Here is a 21,969-nt window from a genome sequence, read left to right on the forward strand (position 1 = left end):
ACACCTGTGCTTTCCCTCTTTCTATATCCAAAAGCATTTCTAATATCCATAAATATCCCCTGACATTTTATATAAATACCGTTCTAAAAACTGTTGACGCCAAACAACCAATTATAATTCACTGGAAGTATGGCATGGTCTTAAAAATGTCACTTAGCAAAATACCTTACAGGGCTGGATGAAATAATGGTAACTTTAGCTAGGTATCTGTAATTATTAACCAACTATTGACGTGTCAGCCAAATCTATTCTCTTTCCAGCTTCAGTTCCTTAAAATTAAGCAAAAAATTTTAAAACAGCAGAAATAAGCTCTTAAGTAAATAAGCTTCTAATTTAAAATGAAAATAAAACCACCTTTATTCTCCTGTGGGGAATAAAAATTTTTCCTACATAATTGGACCTCAAGCATTTGCATTTGTCTCGAAGTACTACCAAGTGAACTGTGACTAGAAATTCAATCTCTTATAGAATTAGTTTAAAGGTTAGGACTGACTGGTCATCTCCCCTCTGTATGCTGCACTGAAAGCCTTTTATTCTAGCACAAACATCAGCAACACATTCAGATACATTTTAAAAGCTGAGATATTTAAACAAACTGAGCACATCACAGATACCCAACAGATGTTTGTGGGAACACTTGGTTTTTCCTTTCAGCCCTGTCATTGTTCCTCAGGCTGTAACCCAGCCCTACATCTACCTCACTTCTGCTACTTACTAACAGCTCTGATCAAAAAAACACAGGAAAAAATTCACATAAAAAGCAAAAAAAAAAGATAACATGCTAAAGACAAAAATGTTATAATGCTGTATCACCCAGGAATCAGAAGAACCAAAAAGGTAATTGTGGCCATAAATGGTTCAATTTCCAAATCAATGAATGAATGTCCAGGCAAATAACACAAAAAAACTAGAGTATCATTGTTTCTCTCAAAATTCCACCATTATACAAAGGATGAAGTCAATATTACATAATAAACCTTAAAAAACCATAATCCTATCTAGACATACAAATATTCAACTGAACATTAATCGCAACATTTGAATAGCCAAGGAAAAAACATAATTAAGAAAACTCACTTTATATAGTATCTTGCACCTTCAAAAGTATATGCTTCTTCCCAGCCAGTAGGCAAATCTAAAAAACATACATTTCACAATTAGTATTATCTCACCAGGACAACAAAATAAGTTTCAATCCTTTTCACAATCAGCTATCTTCATTTATTAAGTCAGTTTCCAACAAAAAAGTGTTTAACTGGTAATAAAGCTCACAGTAGAGGAAATATTTTTGGGGAAACAGCAATTCAAACTGCACACCATCATAAAAGCATCACAACATCACAGATTATCTGATAGGATGTATATACTTTAATGATTAGAGAGAGACCAAACAGAAGCCGTCTAATCCTAGGTAAAATACCTATGAATGGTTGCCCCCCGCACCCCGCCCCCCCCCCCCCCCCCCCCCCCCCCCCCGCGCGCCAGAAAAAGCAAGCCAAAACAAACAACACAAAAAACCTGTGCATTAAAATCAACACCTGCTCCTTCTCAGGTATAATGTGTCTATTTAAGACCATACATTTCAGCTACCTAAATGATCCATCCAGGAAGTTTCATTGATGAGAAAAAACTTCCAAAGTACTAAATTAAGGGAAAAGAAATCTGACATCACATACTTATACATGTATGTTTCTACTGACTTGACTTTAAGAGATGTGAAGTTTCAAGTAATAAACCTGGGAATAATGCAGCTGAACCATGGTAACTTTATTACATATTACTTACAAATGACTAGTGGCTTGGATTTAATCACAGTACCTCTCTGAAATAAAAAGCCATTAATGTGAGTACAAAACCAGAGTCAAAGCAAATAAACCAAACCAGAAAAAATCATAATCATGTTTTTAAAATATTAATGTGAAATAATGTAGGAGAATAAAATTTTTCTGTGGTGTCAATGTTATCAAATGTGTGGGGGTAAAATGCGATACAAATTTACATTACACATAACCAAAATAAGTAAGAAACAATTCCACAATTAGGTTAAATAATTTAAATACTAGATTGTCTCCAAAATAAATCTGCTACTATCCATAAGGCAAAGAGGCGAGCAGAGTTGAAATAAGCATGCAAAACATTGGAAGGTATATTTAAGTCAAATACTGCTCAGAGGAGTGAGGAAACATGACGGTGTTATTAGTCAGAAATGCCTTAAAAATGTAATCTCATGTTTGCTACACCAACCTTCCCTTTCCTCCTCCACCTTTTTGCAAATTTAGAGACATTAGTCACTTTAGTGAACTCCAGAATTTGAAAGAAAAAGCAGGTTTAATATCCTGCCAACTTTAAGAGAGTCAGAATCCTAGAGTTGGAGAGAAAGTAGTATCCTGGAAGGCAGCTGTGAAGAACTGCTGGAGGCGGCCTCACCTTCGACCCAAACAGTTCTTAAGCCTCTCCAATCACCAGAAATAGAGGCAGGCCAGTAAGAGAACACATGTTACGTTTCAAAGACAAACAAGTTTCATGAATGTAAACAAAGAACGACAAAAGAAAGCCAGACCGGCATTGAAGCTACAACCAGCCTTTCTCCAGCTCAACTCACATTTTAGCAAACAGCCTAGCCAAGGAACAGGAGAGATCTGCTTCCCCGCCGATCTCCTCCAATTAGGGCACAAATGCCCACACAAGGGACACCCCCTTGCACGCCCACCGCCTCCTGGCAGTCTGTACAACCTCTGTGCGGCTGCCGGGGACTTTGAATCTGGCTGGCCAGCAAGTGCGGCTGTAAATGCCTCCTCGGGCAGGAGGGAAGGGCCCAGCATTTCCTGAGCTGATCTCGGTCAGATAGGATCACAGCACCCCCAAACTTCTCTCTCCTGCACCTACCCACAAATCCCACCTAGTAGGAGGAGGAAGCTGCACAGCAGGAGGCAGCTCTCCCGGGAGGAGGGAGAGGATGTGAACACTTTTTCTCGGCGAACCAGTGGCAGGGTCCCGGGCTGCAGGGAGGGGAGTGGAAACGGTCTTCCTAAACATTGAAACGGGGTGGGGGGACTTGGAAGGGGCGGGGGAGAGTAGTAAGAGTGAGGAGTGGCTGCGAGAGGTAAAACTCAGGATTCCAGGGAGAGGGGAGTCGGCCACCACAGGGGCGTGAGGGTTGTCCAGGTTGGGATGGGGAGAGGGCGCAGGAAGAGGGCGCCGTCTCCAAGTGGTGATGAAAGGCTGTGGAAACGAGAGGCGTCCAGAGACTCGAAAGAACTCCGGTGGCGGGTCCCCTGCTGACCCCCGCCTCACCTCGCCGCCTCCCGGGACTGCAGCTCGGGGCAGGTTGCCGGGAGGCGGGTGGCCGTGATCTGCCGCCTCCTCCCGGCGGAGCCCAACTCCGATGGGGCCCGGCCGGGCTCAGCGTTACCTGTACTCTGCCGACGGTGTCCGGTGACCACGGCCTCGCCAGTGACAGGATGCAGCCAGGTGGTGCTCTTAGCCTCCTCGCTGCAGGGGTGAGAGAAAGGGCAGAGACCGAGCGTGAGTGGGGGCGCGAGAGGAGCCGAGGGGGCTGAAGCGGCACAGAGCAGGCTCTCTCCCCCCTTCTCGGCAGCCTCCCGCACCCTCCGGGCCCCCGCGCCGTCCCCAGCTCTTTACTTGATGAAAAAGACTCGGCCGCCCCTGGTGATCCCGTAAGTCCAGGACCGGGGCAGCGAACAGATACACTCCAGGTTCAGATCCGCCGCCATGTCTGATCCCCAGCCACTGCCGCCGCCGCCTTCTCCTGCTGCCGCCGCGGGAGGAGGGAGCGAGCGAGCGAAGGGAACGCGGTGCGAGCGCGGCCGGAGCGCGCCTTTCCAGCCCGGCGCGCCCCCGCGCGCGCCCTACCCCCTCGGGCGGCGCCCGCCCTGCCGCCCCAGCTGGGTCCGGTCCGCGTCGCCGCCCCTCCGCATCCTCCGTGACCGCCCGCCAGCCGCCCCGCCGCGCGCTCGGGGGATGGGCAAGCGGCGCCGCGCCCCGCGACCAGAACCCTCCCTCGCGCCCCTCCCGCACTCCCGCCCCCTGCCCCCCGCCCCCCGCCCCCGCGCCCGCCGGAGCGAAGGTTCCGGGATCAATATAAAAAAAAAAAAAAAAAAAAAAAAAAAAAAAAAAAACCAGAAAAAAAAAAAAACGCGCTCTGCCCCCAGGGCTTTGCCCCGAAGCTTCCCAGCATGAAGCGCGACGCCAGAGAGCGTAGTCCCCACGCCCCTGATTGCTCCTTGTTTTAAAACAACAAAAGCACAGCGTATGAGCTTTGTTTTATAAGATATACTGGCTATCCAAAGAGATTTTTTTAAATATATATTTCTATCTTTAAAATAAAAAGCTTCCGAAAGGTTTCTCCTGTTTGTATTTTGTGCGCCAGATAGCAAAGGTTTGACTAGTTACCTGACTGGTGAAATACAAATGTATTCGGACTTCACAAATTTTCCTCCTTCCTTAAACCATATAATGTTTTGTAAAAACTTGTCTTTTTCTCTTGTATTTTTTAAAAAGGTTCACTTATTGTCAATCTGGATTTCTACTGTCCCTTATCTCCCATAAATTACAGTAATAGCTAACTTTGCAGAGTCCTTGAAAGGGTGTACGTTTTAAATCACAACAACGCTAATGATGCTGTTAAATCCCCATTTAATGAATGGGAAAAATGAGGTTTATAGAAACAGCAACTTCCCCAAGGTCATAGTAGTAAGTGGCAAAGCCTGAATTCAAACAGGCTCTAGTATTTCAAAAGTCTATTTGTATAACCACATTGCTATACTTATTCTAAAAATCTTGTTTACCCTCCCTCTTCTTCACCCCACCTTTTTATTCTTTGAACAAGAGAAGGGCATATTTCACTGCAAATGAGATCTTCCTTAACGCTGTTTTAAGAGTACTTTCCTCTTCCCATTGTATCTGGTCCTTAGCCACACTTGGAATTGCTTAGGCATCTTTGCAGCAAGATGACTCACTCGAACAGGATCCACAGTTCAATAATAATAGTACTACTGTATTTTGTATTCTTATAGAACCTATTTCTCACCAGTTTGGAGGTGCTGCTGAAGCATTATTTCATTTATCTTGCCAGTAGCACAAAGAGGGAAATAATCTTTTCAATTTTTAAAGAAACTAAGGCACAGAAAGGGTAAATGACCTTGGCCAAAGCCATATCCAGCAAGTCAGGTGGGGTCTGGATGAGAATGTAGTTTTATGGACTTTTTTTCTCCTATTCTAATTCCCCAAGGCCATTCTGTCTTTGGTGAAAAGGAGTCTGCAATTACTGCTATAATTTTCCTGTCTATCTGCATACACAGGGAGAAAGAAATAATGTCACTTTAATGTTTTCTCTTTTTGGTTCCTTTGCATTCCCCTCTTTATTTTCACTACTTATTACTTCTTGACATCTTATCTCCTGCCCAGTCTCTGGGGGAAAAAATGACTTTTGAAAAAAAATCAATGAATAACTAGCAGGAAATGTTTCACATTACCATCAGTGGTCATTGGATATAGCATAGAAAGAAAATAAAGAGCTATTGACTTTATATTGTGCTATCATTACAAATTTTAAAAATCTGAAGCGAATCTTTTAAATATTATAACTTTAGAAAGTTGGTGCCTCTTGGTCCAGCTATAATGTTTGACTTTTTGACTGTGTATTGCTGAGAAGTCTTTAGGTTGGCCATATGTTTTATGGGGATTCCTTTTAGCAAAAAAATATTTCAGAAAGTGCAAGGAATATTTCAAAAAGTGATAGAGATTCATGTAGGTTACCATTGCTGAAATGGTAGCCTAAAGTCTTCAGTACAATTCTATAATATGTTCCAACATTCAGGAAAAGCAGTAAATAAAAAACTTAGGGAATCACATACAAAATGAGACATGCTTCTGGTTTGGGGAAATAATAGTCCTTGTGGCTTCCAGGAGGTAATCAAAGTAGCATCATATATTAGAATGTAAGGCATTCTGGATAATTTTCACCCTTAATTAGTGAAATTGTATTTTTCTTAAAATTTTTCTAGAATGCCCTCTCTCTGTAACCTTGTCACCTTATCCTGGTCTGCTTTACCTTCCAGTTTTGTGTGTATGTGTGTCTCCACTGCAGGAGGCTAGGGATCCTGCCCGCCCCATCTCTGAATCCTCCCCATCCTTGAATCCTACCCAACCTTAGATCAGTACTTGAATAGTTACTGAACTTCATTTTCTTCCCATTCCTTGACCTCCCAACAAAGTTATTTCCAAATAACATATCCCCTTTTTATCCCCCATATCTCTTCAATAACTGACTCAGACCTAAACTCATATCTAACCTCTGATTTTATTGCATTCTTTTTATATTTCCATCCTGTGAAACTCTTCAGTTTCTTATATCATGATCTGCCTTTTTGAGGTGTATTATCCTATGGCTAGTGCAGCTGCTCCAAAAAAAGAGAAGAGGTTTAAAAAGTACTGGGCACTAAAAATAAACACTACTCTGTATAAATAAAGGGCAACCCTTGTTCTAAAGAGCTTCCAGTTAAAGTATTACAGAAAAATACACACAATGACAAGAAAAACTCGAAGGAAAGTTTCTTAAAATATGAAAAAGGAAACAGAACTGGGTGACATCTAAGAAAACAGCAAATCAGCTTCCCCCCTTTTAAAGGGAATGGAAAATGGAAAAAAGACTCTTGAGAGAAAATTTCCCTTTCTATCAAGACACATCTCTTATTCATACACATTAATGTTTATTTAAAATCTACCAACAAAGTGGTGTGACTTTGATTAGGTTGTCTGTCCAAATATATTTGTATTACTTTATATATTTTGTTACATCATTAGTTCACAAAATGAAGAATATAGTAGACACTTCCTTTAACTAGTCAATGGTAGAGTATTATATATCATGAAAAGTTATAAGGAAGGCCAAAATAGATGATCCAATTAGCTTAGTGGAAGTCTAGGCAGAAGGGAGGGAGATAAGACAGGGAAGAAAACTAATGGGTGGGAGTCAATTTATTAGGAATTATTTTTCTATTAAAGAATAAACTGATCAGAGAACTATTAATAAAATTACTTCACTCATTCATTAACAACCATATTTAAGATCCCTACTACATAGCATACATTTTTCTGGGTAACCTGTTACCCAGAAAAGATTAAAAGATTTGGCCAGCCTCAGGTAGCTTAGAAAGGGAAATGGAGAAGTAAATATTTAAGTATAGTGTGGGAAGTAGCATCTCTTTCCTTGTCATAAAAATAAATCTTCCATAACAACTGTTTTTCAAGCCTGTCCTGTGAATTACTCAAGACCTGTCTCAAACAACAGTCTTTATATTGATCTTTGGAGAGCTCTTCAATTATGAAGGGGGGTCACTGAAAGAAAATATTAACAGCACTAACCCTGCTGCTAGCTGATCCTTCTACTGCAGCTGGGATTCTGGACTACGTTGGCACCTTGCAGGAGGCTTGAGAATAAGAGGGAAGGAAATAGTTAAAAAATGTCTTAAGGAAGTACCATTTTGAACCTCCGGAATTGTTCAAATTAAACAACTCTTCCTTTACCCCAATCAGCAAAGTTCCAAATCATCTACATCTCTGTACTGCGAACGACCGAAATTCATATGATAAAGAATTAAGACGTGTTATAATATAGGTGTAGGCAGCAGCTGAGTAGAGGGAAACTGTATTCAGTCAGATGACTGACCAAATTTTATATCTGGCTTTGCTATTAGTTAGTTGTATGACTCTGAACAAATCATTTAACCTCCATTCCCCAGTTAAACCCTTGGATCCTCAATTGTAAAGTAAGAGCATTGGTCTATTTAAGACATTACAAATGATTCTTTTCCCTTTAAAGCCCTCTGCTTTTATGGGGCAAGTACTCCAATGACTGACATTGGACATGTTTTGTCACAGTGGACAAACACAAATAAGATGCCTGCTGTATAGAACTCTTTAGGATTTTGCGCCTTTTATTTTGTTAATATTATTAGAAAGGTTTGAAAGAGCAGTTTACAACATTTTTTCACATGCAATATCATCCTTGTACAAAGGGCTCTGCAACAGACATTACTGACATATTAAAAACAAGAAAATGGGTTGTGTGAAGATGTATAATATAACCACTAAACACCACACTTAGAGCTTAAACCAGGTCCTTTGACTATTAGATTTCAAATTCTGTCACAACCTATTTCCTTCCCTCACTTATTCATCGTATCCTCCTCCCTAGCCCAACCCCTCTTCTACCTACTCCGGTCGGTGCCTACTCTCTCCACCTCACTGCACTTGCTCTTCCAAGTCACCAGTGCCCTTCTGTAGGCTGCCAAGTCCAATGGATGCTTTCGGTTTCAAGCTTTCTCGACCTCCTGGCTATATTCACATCACCACTTCAACTCCTTGAACTTTGCCACGTTCTAGCATCCTGACACCACTTCTTTGTAGCTCTCTTGCTCTTGCTATAGACCATCTGCAGTACAGTCACTGGGAAGCTTATTTAAAGCTTACTTAAATATTGATTCCTGGGCCTCTTCCCAGACCCATTTAACGAGAACCTCTGAGGATTAGACTAAGGAGTTGGCATTTAGCAAGCACTTGGGTGATTCCTTCACACGCTAAGGCCTGCTTCTTACAGACACTAACTCCTGCTCCATCTGATAATATAGTTGACCCTTGACCAACAGAAGGTTTGAACTGTGTGGAATTTTTTTTTTCTTTAAAGATTTTATTTATTTATCTTTAGACAGGGGAGGGAGGGAGGGGGAGGGGGAGAGAGAGAGAGAGAGAGAGAGAAAGATTCAATGTTCGGTTGCTGGGGGTTCTGGCCTGCAACCCAGGAATGTACCCTGGCTGGGAATTGAACCTGGGACACTTTGGTTCCCAGCCTGCGCTCAATCCACTGAGCTATGCCAGCCAGGGCGGAATTTTTTTCAATAAATACACAGCCAGCCCTGAAATCCCCAGGTTTCAGCATGTGCGGATTCAGCTAAGCATGGATCAAAAGTATTTTTGGTCCCTGGTTGGGAATCCCCGTATGTGAGGGTCGACTTAACATGTATGTGCATGTTCCACTTTGTAGAAAGGGGATAGTTGGGGCCCCCAACACCCGTACCATTCAAGGATGAACTGTATGTAATTGCTGCAACTACATGTCAGCCCAGATCTCTCTCCTGAGTTCTAGCTCATATATCAAATTTTCTTCTAGACATGTTCCTTCAGGAATATTCCTTCTGGTTGTTCCTTAAGTAAGTCAAACTCAGCATTCTAAAACAAGTCACTTTTCCTTCAATTACATGCATTGTCCCTTGTATTCCCCTCTTAGTGAATGATACCAGCATCCAAACAAATATCCACATCAGAAACCTTGGGATCATCCTCCCACAACTAGTTGGTTAATAAATTATATTAACTGTCCATTAAATATATCACAAAATTATCTCATTTCCCATGTTCTGATATGAGCATTCATCACTGCTATCAGAAGGATCTTTTTAAAAATGCTAATCTGATTATGTTCCTTTCTTGCATAAAATCCTCTCATGGCTAAAAAAAACTTAGAGGATAAAATTCAAAGCCCGTTGCCTGGCATTGGAGGCCTTTTTTTGACCTCAGCCCTGTTCTCCCACATATTAACCATACAGAATGGCCTACTACTGTTCTCTGAGCAAGCCAGGCTCCCTCAAGTCTCTGTACATGCTACTCCTTCTGCCTAGAATACCCTCTTCTCTGTTTAGCTAATAAACCCCTACTTATGCTTAAATTCTTAGTTCAGAAATTACTTCCACCAAGAAACCATCCCCAATTCCTTTGAGCTGACCAAGTTACTTCTTCCACAATAATCCCACATCTTCCCTGCTGAATTGTTATTATAGCCTTCACCTTTCTCTTCTCCTTAGACTCGCTAAATGAAAATATATTACCTGGCAGGGTAGCTCAGTTGGAGCATCATCCTATACCCCGAAAGGCTACAGGTTCGATTCTTGGTCAGGGCACATACCTAGGTTGCGCAAGTGTTCCATCCCTGGCCTGGACAAGTACAGGAGGCAACTGATCAATGTTTTTCTTTCATCAATGTTTCTCTCTCTATCTCCATCTCTGTTTTTTTCCCTTCCTCCTTCTCTAAAATCAATAAACACATCCTCGGGTGAGGATTGAAATATATATATATATGTGTGTGTGTGTATTATCTTTATCATTTAATATGTATTATTTACCTGCATGAATAATAGTACTTATGTTCACATAGTGCCCTACATTTTATAAAGCAGTTCATATTTAATTCTTATCTCTGTTTGTATTGCTGCAATTTGCCAGTGAGTCATGTTTCTATGCTTTCTTAGATTTAACCTTCTCTTTGGCTTTTTATAGACTATTCCATACAGAGCAGAAAAAAAATGGCACGGGCCTAAGACCTACAGAGCAGAATATGCAATATTTGCTCTCTATAGGGTGTCTACCTGGCTTAAAAAACACCATGATTTATAGTTATATTGAATGACATATTGAAGGACAGAAGAGACTTAGCACTGGATTTAATTTGTTAAAGGGAAATATGGAAACTTCTTTTGAATGTAAATTCTTTCTAGGAACATTAATATTGATAAAAATAATATGTAGTACTTAGAAAATGAAATACTATAGCTGGATGAACTGAGGAAAGAAAAACAAGTAAGCTTATAATCACTGGTGATATGTCAAGCTATAATTGAGGAAGTTATCAGATCTCATGCCCTGAGTCCAAGGATAAAAAAAAAGGAAAGACTGAAGGGGAATAATTTTCTCCCTCACTGTTACTGTTTTACATAGTGCATGAGTACTCTCTGAATAGATCATTTTTTCTTTAGTGTTTTGAGATGTTTAATTTTTTAAAGCAAGACAATCTCATCTGACAGTTTATATCTTTTTATAGAACATTATATACACATGTTTACTGGTCATATATATTTGATTTTAACCAATTTTTTTCAGTTTCCAATCCATCGTTTGTTTCAGTTGCATATAGAATTATATAATAGATACTAATCTAAAATAGAGTATCTGTAGTTAATTGTAACATATCATGTAGCCCAAGTTAAGGAAAATGTAATGTGAAAGTGAGTTTTTTGTATTATCATTGGCACTGCCTTGTATGTATTTAGTATATAACAAATATTTAGTAATTGAATCATAAAATAACAGTGTACAGTGCTGGGGGAAAAAACTGGAAACTTTTTAACAAAACTCTTCTACTTTGGATACATTTTTCTTAAAACCAAGCATTTGGGAATGGACAATTGTCTGATCAGTTGAATTTCTGAAAACCATGCATGTTCTACCAAAGAAAATCAAGAAAAAGTTTTGAATAATTACAATAGGAAATGAACAGTTTTAAAATGAAAAGGGCTAAACAAATAAATCCCATCAGCTTAAATTTCCTTGTACAGACTGTGCACGGGTGACAGGTGACGGAGAGACTGAGCTGCGGAACTCACTGTGAAGCCCGGTCGCCCACGGGAGGCCTGCCCTTCTGGACTTGTGGAAGGCTACGAGCCTAGGAAACAGCACTTGTCCTTCTATGCCGTTCTATTTCCAATTGTGTCATTCTCAGCCCAACATCACCATTCATAGAAAGGAGTTAGAATTAGCTATTTATGTTCTTTACTGGAATATTTTAAGAAATTCTGGGGGGGCAATCTTGATAAAAGAGTGACTTTAAAAAAATGTATTAGTGTCCTAGTATTCATCACTGACAAAGTGCAATTAGTTCTAAGTTTGTCAGCAATATTTAACATGCTCAGAAAATCAGATGATATTCTAAACATTGGTGGAAATAAAAGAATCTTGTGTTCACAAGCAAAAAATGTGGTGCTAAATATTTTGAGAGCTGTAAAAGTTTTCTCTATTACTCTGTGGTAACTACCTTTATCATATTTGATGAGAGATTGTTTACCAGAAGTTTATTTATCCAATTTAAGCAGTACAAATGTTTTATGAGTCTACTATAGGAATCCTGGAAATATAAAGAAATACAAATTCAGGTGTTGGTTCTCAAGACATTTCAGTCAAGTTGGCGTGGGAAGTAGGTGGGGAGAAATAAGCAGATAAATCGCCTCCGGTAATAAATGGTATTATAGATACTGCACAAGATGGAAGATAAAAGCCTATAAAATTGCATCCAATATTGCAAATATGGCTAGAGAAGGCTTTCTGGAGAAATAGGTAACTGAGTTATGTTGTGAATTAACAACTACCTCTAGAAGGATTTCTTGAAATTGGTAAAATTACATCTTAAGCTCAATCTACTCTCCACCCTCCCTCCTTCAGCTCTGTTAGGTATGTTAGGTACAAGAGGTCTGGGGCCATGTGTGTCAGAAATAAGTTGTTTACTTCTAATATCTCTTGTCCCTCATTAGATAGTCCCTGATTTTCTTGAACATGTAGATGCCTAAACTAGAGACATATCTCCCAGGCACCCTTTTACCTGGATTGTGAGCCTTTGGATTGGCTGCTGGTAAATTGGATGTAAACAGAGAAATGTATGGCAGATTATGGGAAATTTTTTTTTAATTTCTATTTATTGATTTGAGAGAGAGAAAGAAAGGGAAAGACATTAACTTGTTTCTCCACTTAGATTCTTTTACGTGTTCTGGATTCTTACATGTGCTCTGACTGATGATTGAACCCACAACCCTGGCATATTGGGACAAGACAGTAACCAACTGAGCTACCTGGCCAGAGTGGGAAATTTTCTTAAAACATGGTTGGCAAATATTTAATTCTGTTGCTTTCCCCTCTTCCTCAACCTGCTGCTCAAAATGTGGATAGGATGGCTGTACTCCATCCTGGATGGAGAAGACAAAGGCCACACCCTAGGGCTGGCCGAAAAGATACCTGGGTACAGCCTGCATCTCGTAAGGACTTCAGGCAGCAGCTCTGAATGGCTTCCTTCAGACTTAAAAGTGAAGGAGTAATGCTGAGGTGCACATTCTATTATAAATTCTGAACTACTCAGATAAAAATTCTATCTTAGCCCTGGCTGGCGTAGCTCAGTGGATTGAGCGCGGCCTGGGAGCGTGGCCAAAGTGTCCCAGGTTCAATTCCCAGCCAGGGTGCATTCCTGGGTTGCAGGCCATAACCCCCAGCAACCGCACATTGATGTTTCTCTCTCTCTCTCTCTCTCTCTCTCCCCCCCACCTCTTCCCTCCCTAAAAAATAAATAAATAAATAAAAATCTTAAAAAAAATTCTATCTTGATTAAGCTAATGCTATTTTTTGGGGTGGAGATTTTCTGCTACTCTCAGCTAAACTTCATCTTACCTGATATATCATGTCTATCTCACCAGCCCTTAGCACAATGCCTAGTATGTCAGGGGCTCAATATTTGGAATGAATGTATGACTCTCCACATACATGTCAAAATTATACACATAAAATTTGCCTCATGCCTCAATAACTCCTAATTATTTTTTTAGATGAATCAGATATTCTCATTGCTCACCTTATTATTTCCTGAGAGTAAGGCAGATCTTTAAGAATGCTGCTTTAACTAATTCTGGTAATTGGACTATTAATTTCTTTGATATCTTCATTTGAACTGTAACACTCACAAGTTGGTTGACCACCTGAATAGCCACACTCCTTTACTCTCTTTACAGACTATACATTGGCAATATGTTACCATAGTATTGCAAACAAAAAGCAAAACTGACAGAAAACTCGAACCAAAATAGGTACTTTTGCCAATTGTCCACTGATGGACATGTGTTGTGTTTACGTTCTGTCTACCCAGCTCTCAGGCAGATGCTCAGAATCCCAACCACGCCAATATCATCAAAATTCTCCCAAACACATGCTCTGTGGAGAAGCTCTACTTATTAAGGGCAAGACAAAGTTGTCAAGAAGATTTATTTCATATAGTTTGCTCTACATATAATGAAGTCTAAAGAGTACACATTTTAGAAAGGAAAACTTTCAAGTAATCCCAGTCCAGCCCTGACTGGTGTGACTCTGTAGGCTGGGCATCATCCCACAAAGCGAAAGGTTGTGGGTTCAATTCCTGTGGGTCAGGGCAAATGCCTGGGTCATGGACCAGGTCCAGGTTTGGAGGCATGCAGTAGCCAATGGATTGATGTTTCTTTCACACCTCTGTGTTTCTCTCCCTCTCCTTCTCCCTCCCTTCCCCCCTCTGTAAAAATAAATAAATAAAATCTTTAAAAAAATTATCCTAGTCCATTACCTGGTAGCGTGTTTTTATTTCACATTTTGAGGTGCAACAAAAAGCGTAGCACTCAGATATCTAAGCTTTGTGTAACTTGTGCAGGTTATTTTTACTTTCCATCCCTCTGTAAAATGGCAGAATGTTTACCCACCTCATTTCATTATATGTGTTGAAACAGATAACATCCTGAAATAGCTTGAACTGCTCAGATATAAATGTTTTAAAATAAAGATGGCATTTTTCTAGAGTACAGAAAATAGGTAATTTAAATTAGTGTACTTTGCATGCTGTTCCCATCTCTGAGTAGCTTGCTGTGATTTTTTCCTCGGTTGTCCATCACTTATTTTCAAAATGATTACTCAAAAATGGAGTAGTATTTATTCTATTCTGAAATAGTTGTACATTAGAATTGCCCTCTATGGTTCATTTAAAGATGGAGATGAGGTGCTTTCAGAAACAGTTAAAAGAAAGAGAAAAGGTGAAGCTCAAATTGATATTTCGAAATCTTCTTTTTTTTCTGTTCATTACCTTCATTATAGACAACTATGTTTGATGATTCTTTCTTTTCAGGCCAGAAAAAAATTATCATCAGAAGTAACTTTCTCTTAAAAAAAAAAGATTTTACTTATTGATTTTTAGAGAGGGGGAAAGGAGGGAGGAGGAAAGGGAGAGAAGCATCAATGTGAAAGATCCATCAGTCCGCTGCCTCTCACACGCCCCCCAGCTGGGCACCTGGCCCACTACCCAGACATGTGCCCTGACTGGGATCTGAACCAGCAACCTTTCAGTTCACAGGCTGGCACTCAGTCCACTGAGCCACACCAGCCAGGATAACTTTCTGTTTTTCAGTCCCTTCCTACTTCAAGGTCAATGGTTGCAGTGCTGTAGGAGTAAACATAATCCCGAGCCATTAGGAAGCAGAATCAGAGGGAGAGGCTGAAGGAGACTACTGATGGAGGCAGGTTAGAGAAAAGGGCCAAACAAGCCACGGAAGGAAGAATCTTCACCAAGCAATTAGAAATGGCTCTCAAGATTGTTCCAAGGTATTTATGTACCTAAACAGCAGCCTCTTGTGCGGTATCCAGGAAAACCTCATTGAATCAGAATTACTGTGGCTTGACTAGGCCTCATTTTTAAAATCTTATTTTACAGGTGAGGAGGTAGAGGCAAGACTTCAACATAATTTGCAGGGCCCAGAGCAAAATAAAAATGTTGGGGTCCTCGTTCAAAAATTCTTAGGCATTTAGTGGTGACAGCGGAGCATTAAACCATCATAGGATGCCTCTGAGAGCAGGACCCTATATGACTACACAAGTTGTGTGCCCATGAAGCCACCCCTGAGAAGAGGTCAGATCAAATTATTTGCTGAGGCAATAAAACTGGTTAGGCATGGACCTAACCTTGTGATTCCTTGTTTAGTTTTTCTTTTTTCCCCTGTGCATTCTATTATTTCTTTATATTTGCTTCCTGTTTTGTTTAGAATAATATATATTTACCGATTCATTATTTAATTGAATAAATATTTCTTGAACACGGACTATGTGGCAGGCACTATATTAGGAAATGAGCAAACAATTAGAAGACATTTTTTCCCCTTAAATACCACTTTACACTGGGTGCAGAAAAAGGACTTGGGAGACATCCATTTATTTCTACAGAGGTTCTGGGGAAGGTGGAACTCTTATATACCACCAGTAAGAATTACATAGGTATTAATTTTTTGGAGGGCAACTTGGCCATACAAGATAAATTTCTTAAAATGGGTCTCTCTTCCCCTGCCCCCCATTCCTTCCTTTTATCTTTCTTCCCTCCTCCCCTTTGTTTCTCCTTCCCTCCCTCCTTTCCTCCCTTCTGGTACCCTTTGGCCCAGAAATAACTTTTTGGAATTTACCCTAAGGCAGTAATAAGAAATGTGGACAAAGTTGTACATACAGAGCTGTCCATCACAGTGATTTTTTTCCTCATAAATGCCCAAGAATTTGGGTTCTGTTAGGTGCATTTTGGTATACCTATGCTGATAATAAATGGCCATTAAAAATACAGTTTTAGAAGACTGTTAACATGGTAAATGTAATATATAATTAGTGAAAAAGCAAGATTTAAAATAGCATAGCATGATTCTTTTGGGAGAAGGTTTAAAAAATATGTTTGTAACAGATATTTTGGGAAAGGCACATACCCAAATGTTGTTAGCAGTGATTAACATTTTGTAATTAAATATTGTCTTTGTTTTTGGTTCTATTTTCCAATGCTTTCTTATTGAATGTATATAATTTTTATAACAAAAATTTAAGTTCCACCTACATTAAATGGCAGAAATCTATGCTTTCTTTTTTAAAAAAGATTGTATTGAATTTATTGGGCCAATGACAGCTTAGGGGGAGGTTAGGAGGTGGAGGGACTGAGCAAAAAGGAAAATGGCCTCTTGGACATGGACAGCAGTATGGGGATTGCTGGGGGTGGGGAGGATAAGCAAACTAAATGGCAATGGGAAAAAATACAATAAAGATTAAATTGAAAAAGAATTTATTGGGATGACATTGGTTAATAGAAACATATGTTTCAGGTGTGCATTTGTATAACACATCATGTGTATATTGATGGATTGTGTGTTCACCACCCAAAGTCAAGTCTTCTTCCCTCACCATTATCTATTTTCTTAAATAACTAGAGCAGGGCAGCAATTCTATGTTTTACTACAGAAAAAAATTAACAAATTTCATATACCAAACTGCATGATAGATTAAATTAAATGTCAATCATAAGCTTGAAATATTTTCCTTACAATTCGTTGAAAGAATTCTTACAGGCTATATAATCTCCTCTTCCAAATGATGCAGAAATTGACACTATGATATCTTGTATAGGCAATATAAACTTACTGAATTTAGAAATAGATTTATTTTATTCTTTAAAAAGTGGATCTTAGCTAAATTATAACAAAGAGAAGCCAATTTGGAATAGAACCCCAATATTCTGTAACTACACCACAGCTATTTAGGTGTAATCGTGCACAGTAAAGGAGTGGGTGTGTCACTGAATAGACACTTTCAAAAATCTGTCCAAAGGAATGGTTGATATGAGGCCACCGTACTTGTTATTAAATGCCAAACAGAAAACTTAGGAGCACTTCCCTCGGAGGACAGTTTGCGGAAGCTGGTCTGGCAGACTCTGTCCATAAAAATACCTAGGACAAGGGATTTATTCAGCACTTCACTTGACGACTTAGTTTATATTTATAACTGTAGGGGCAGGGAATAATTTTTATAATTATGACATTTTGTAAAATGAAAAGGCAACTTTCAAAATGAATGTGAAATTAAAGAAGCCAGAAGGGCACCTGGGAAGCAATATGGAGAACAGTCACGCTCATAGAAACAAAGCAGAAAAGTGGTTGCCAGGGGCTGGGGAGGGGGAAATAGGGAGAGGTTGGTGAAAGGGTACATACTTTTAGTTGTAAGATGAATTCCAAGAATCTAATGTACAGCATAGTGAGTATGGTTGATAACCCTGTATTCTATAATAGAAATTTTCTGTGTAGAATTTAAATGTTCTCACCACAAAGAAGGGGGAGGTGGTAAATATGTGAGGTGATGGATATGTTAATTAATTCATGTTAATTAACTTGATATGTTTTTATATATCAAGATATCTGACACCTGATGTCTGTACATATATCAACTTATCACATTGTATACTTCAAATATCTTGCAATTTTATTTATTGATTGTACCTCAATAAAGATGAAAAACATAATATGAATAGTCTGGTGCTATTTTTAAACCCAAATTTTATTAGGAAAAAATATACAATTAATGAGAATGATTAACCTCAATGGCTTCCTATGCAACCAACTTGGTTTCTCCAATGTCCTTCCTGTGATTCATTAAGATAGATCAGGCCCTCGTTTGTGTCATTTGCAAGTTTCTCATGACATGGCATCATCATCTTTTTTTTTTCCAAATTATAAATGAAAATTTCTTTAAAAAGTTACAGGAGTGGGAAGGAGTGATTCGGCTGGGTTGCATGGGCTCAGGAAACAAGTTACAGAGGCAAAAGAAGGGCACTTGGAGCTTAGGAGAGAAACGTAAAGGTAAAGGTAATGCCCCTGGGAGAAGAAGAGGGAGAAGGGAAAGGAAGGGCAACACCAGAGAGGGAGAATGCCTCATCATCTTCTTGAAAACTCATCTTTCTCCCCAACACTTGTGTTCTTCTCTTCCTACCAGCTTTTTTATTTTCATATGCCTTCTGATTTTCACTGTAGAAAACATCCTTAATTTGTTCCTCACTGATTGGAAAATTGAGGAAAACTCCACCTGGTGTTCTTCATTGACTACCATTCATTACAGAAAAAGCCACCATTTTGTTCAACTTCAACAGTTTGCATCAGAAGTTCAATTGTCCTTTTGTTCCCAGTTATACTCACTACTTGGTGTATCAGATCTTTCTTTGGTTTGTGCAACCTGAAAGTAATTTAATCAGCCACTGTCTCCTGAAAATAGCTCTCAGTAATCTCATACAAACCTTTGTAGTTTATTTCTAGTCTGTCCCCTAGTCTGTCTTTGGCAGGTTACTTCCATTTGAGATGATCTTGCCCATTTTCCTCTTCTTTTGAGTCTGTTTTCTTGCCACCTTGCACATACTCATCTAGCTCTTTGTCTAATTCTTTTGTATGTTCTTGAGACTCTCACTTAAATGTCTTAGTGAGCAAATAATTGTAGGTCTTGAGTTGTCTGCTTTTGTCAACAGTGCCTTCCATTTCCAAAATACCAAGTTCAGTGTTCACTGCATCTTGATTCTGCTCCTGCAGCACAGCCCTCCATAGGTCGTTAACCTTCTTCCCCCAACAAAAGGCGGTTTGTGGCTGCTCTGGCCAATGGCACCTCTGCGTGGATTTTCAAATTATTCGCTTTTATTGAAGGTATGAGCCTTTCTGAAAATAGGTTAGTTAAGATGTTCCAAGAGTTGACTGTAGTTTACAAAAGAGATTAAATAGAAATATGTAGGCAATTATACCACAGGTAGACTGTCTGTTGAGTTGAGGGGTGAAGCGATAGCTTCTATTTGTTTTTAAAATTAAATTAACCCTGGATAAGTGTTGCTTTTTTTTCAAAGGTTAGTCCTTAACCACTAGTTTGATAGCATCTCTGTTTTGGGTGACCTGTTTCGCCAGCAGGCCTGTTACTCTCCATGGCTAACTGTGTAAGTGATTATGATGGGATAAAATGCTTTTCTACATTATATATATATATATAATATGAAGCATATATATATATATATATGAAGCAATGTACAAGCTGTTTTTTTATAGGCAACATACTTGAATTCAGCAGTTCCTGAAATACATGGTCATTGAAGATGGATTTAAGGATCTAAGTGGGAAAAGAAGGAAAAAAATGGTTACTGGTGGCTTTTTATTCATAAAGGATGCAAAAATAAAGTTAGTTTTGGCAGTCCTTAAAAAAAAGAAAAATATGCAGAGAAAAATGTCTAAAGGATAATTAGAAAATGTTAATAGTATTTACGTCTAGGGAAAAACTTACAATGAAATGTTATGATTCCTAGTTGTTTTTTTTGTTTGTTTGTTTTTGTTATTTTCTTTTTTTAATTTTATTTTAATCATTGTTCAAGTACAGTTTTCTCCCACTTACTCCCATTCCAGCCCACCCACCCAACCCTCCCCTCTTCCTCAACATTACCCCCCACCCCTAGTTTTTGTCCATGTGTCCTCCAAATTTGTTCCTGTAAACCCTACCCATTCCCCCCTGAAATTCCCTCTCCTCTCCCCTCTGGTCACTGTCAGTCTGTCCCCTATTTCAGTGTCTTTGGTTATATTTTGCTTGTTTCTTTGTTTTGTTGATTAGGTTCCTGTTAAAGGTGATATCATGTGGTATTTGTCTTTCACTGCCTGGCTTGTTTCACTTAGCATAATGCTTTCCAGCTCCATCCATGCTGTTGCAAAGGGTAGGAGCTCCTTCTTTCTTTCTGCTGCATAGAATTCCATTGTGTAAATGTACCGTAGTTTTCTGATCCATTCATTTACTGATGGGCATCTAGGTTGCTTCCAGCACCTAGCTATTGTAAATTGTGCTGCTATGAGCATCGGGGTGCAAAGGTTCTTTTGTATTGGTGTTTCAGTGTTCTTAGGATATAGTCCCAGCAGTGGAATCGCAGGGTCAAAAGGCAGATCCATTTTTAGTTTTCTGAGGAAGTTCCATACTGCTTTCCATAGTGGTTGTACCACTCTGCAGTCCCACCAACAGTGCACTAGGGATCCCTTTTCTCCACAACCTCTCCAACACTTGTTGTTTGTTGCTTTGTTTATGATGGCCATTCTGACTGGTGTGAAGTGGTATCTCATTGTGGTTTTAATCTGCATCTCTCTGATAGCTAGCGATATTGAGCATCGTTTCATGTGTCTTTGGATTTTCTGTATGTCCTCCTTGGAGAAGTGTCTGTTCAAGTCCTTTGTCCATTTTTTAATTGGGTTCCTTGTCTTCTTAGAGTGGAGTCGTGTAAGTTCTTTATATATTTTGGAGATTAAACCCTTGTCTGAGGTATCATTGGCAAATATGTTTTCCCATGCAGTTGGTTCTCTTTTTATTTTGATACTGTTTTCTTTAGCTGTGCAAACGCTTTTTATTTTGATGAGGTCCCATTTGTTTATTCTTTCCTTTATGTCCCTTGCTCTAGGAGACAAGTCAGTAAAAAAGTTTCTGTGTGAAATATCTGAGATTTTCCTACCTACGTTCTCTTCTAGGACTTTAATGGTGTCACAGTTTATATTTAAGTCTTTTATCCACCTTGAATCTATTTTTGTATAAAGTGTAAGTTGGTGCTTGAGTTTCATTTTTTTGCACGTAGCTGTCTAGTTCTCCCAATACCATTTGTTGAAGAGGCTATTTTTATTCCATTTTATGTTGCTGCTTCCTTTGTCAAATATTAATTGACCATAGAGACTTGGGTTTATTTCTGGGCTCTCTGTTCTGTTCCATTGGTCCATGTGCCTGTTTTTATGCCAGTACCAGGCAGTTTTGATTACAGTGGCCTTGTAGTATAGTTTAGTGTCAGGTATTGTGATCCCTCCTACTTTACTCTTCTTTCTCAAAATTGCAGCAGCTATTCGGGGTTGTTTATGGTTCCATATAAATTGTTGAAGTGTTTGCTCTATGTCTGTGAAATAAGCCATTGGTACTTGAATAGGTATTGCATTGAATGTGTAAATTGCTTTTGGTAGTATGGACATTTTGATTATATTAATTCTTCCAATCCATGAACACAGTATGTGTTTCCATTTGTTTGTGTCTTCCTTGATTTCTCTCCTCAGTGTTATGTAGTTTTCTGAATACAGGTCTTTTACCTCTTTGGTTAGGTTTATTCCTAGGTATTTTATTTTTCTTTTTGCTATTTCAAATGGGATTTTTTTCTTGATTTCTGCTTCTGCTGTTTCATTGTTGGTGTACAGAAATGCCTTTGATTTCTGGATATTGACTTCGTATCCTGCTGTTTTGCCAAATTCATTTATTAGGTCAAGCAGTTTTTTGGTGGAGTCTATAGGATTTTCTATGTACACCTCATGTCATCTGCAAACAGTGACAGTTTTGTTTCCTCCTTTCCGATTTGGATGCCTTTTATTTCTTTTTCTTGTCTGATCGCTGGGGCTAAAACTTCCAGTACTATACTGAATAGAAGTGGTGAAAGTGGACATCCTTGTCTTGTTCCTGTTCTTAGTGGAAAAGATTTTAATTTTTGCCCATTGAGTATACTGTTGGCTGTAGGTTTCTCAT

General features: G+C 39.3%; 1 protein-coding gene and 1 pseudogene across 20 annotated transcripts in view; both read right to left on the bottom strand.

Moving 5' to 3' along the window:
• PLEKHA5 (pleckstrin homology domain containing A5) overlaps nt 1-3,998 on the bottom strand; it is a 202,009-nt gene extending 198,011 nt beyond the window's left edge. For 3 of the 20 annotated variants that reach the window (XM_028531889.2, XM_036019281.1, XM_036019280.1), the window contains exons 1-3: nt 3,643-3,952; nt 3,413-3,492; nt 1,078-1,135 (exon numbers count right to left, since the gene is read on the bottom strand). In XM_028531889.2, coding sequence (XP_028387690.1) covers nt 1,078-1,135; nt 3,413-3,492; nt 3,643-3,734 — 230 coding nt within the window. In that variant the 5' untranslated portion in view covers nt 3,735-3,952. Of the gene's footprint in view, nt 1-1,077; nt 1,136-3,412; nt 3,493-3,642 lie in introns of all 20 variants that reach the window. The other 17 variants (XM_036019278.1, XM_036019285.1, XM_036019282.1 and 14 more) reach the window with 11 other exon arrangements.
• A 13,978-nt stretch (nt 3,999-17,976) lies between these two features.
• Nucleotides 17,977-18,956, bottom strand: LOC114513826 (annotated as a pseudogene).
• Nucleotides 18,957-21,969: the final 3,013 nt, after the last annotated feature.

The sequence above is a fragment of the Phyllostomus discolor genome, chromosome 2 (genome assembly GCF_004126475.2).
Source record: "Phyllostomus discolor isolate MPI-MPIP mPhyDis1 chromosome 2, mPhyDis1.pri.v3, whole genome shotgun sequence".
NCBI classification, from domain to species: domain Eukaryota; kingdom Metazoa; phylum Chordata; class Mammalia; order Chiroptera; family Phyllostomidae; genus Phyllostomus; species Phyllostomus discolor.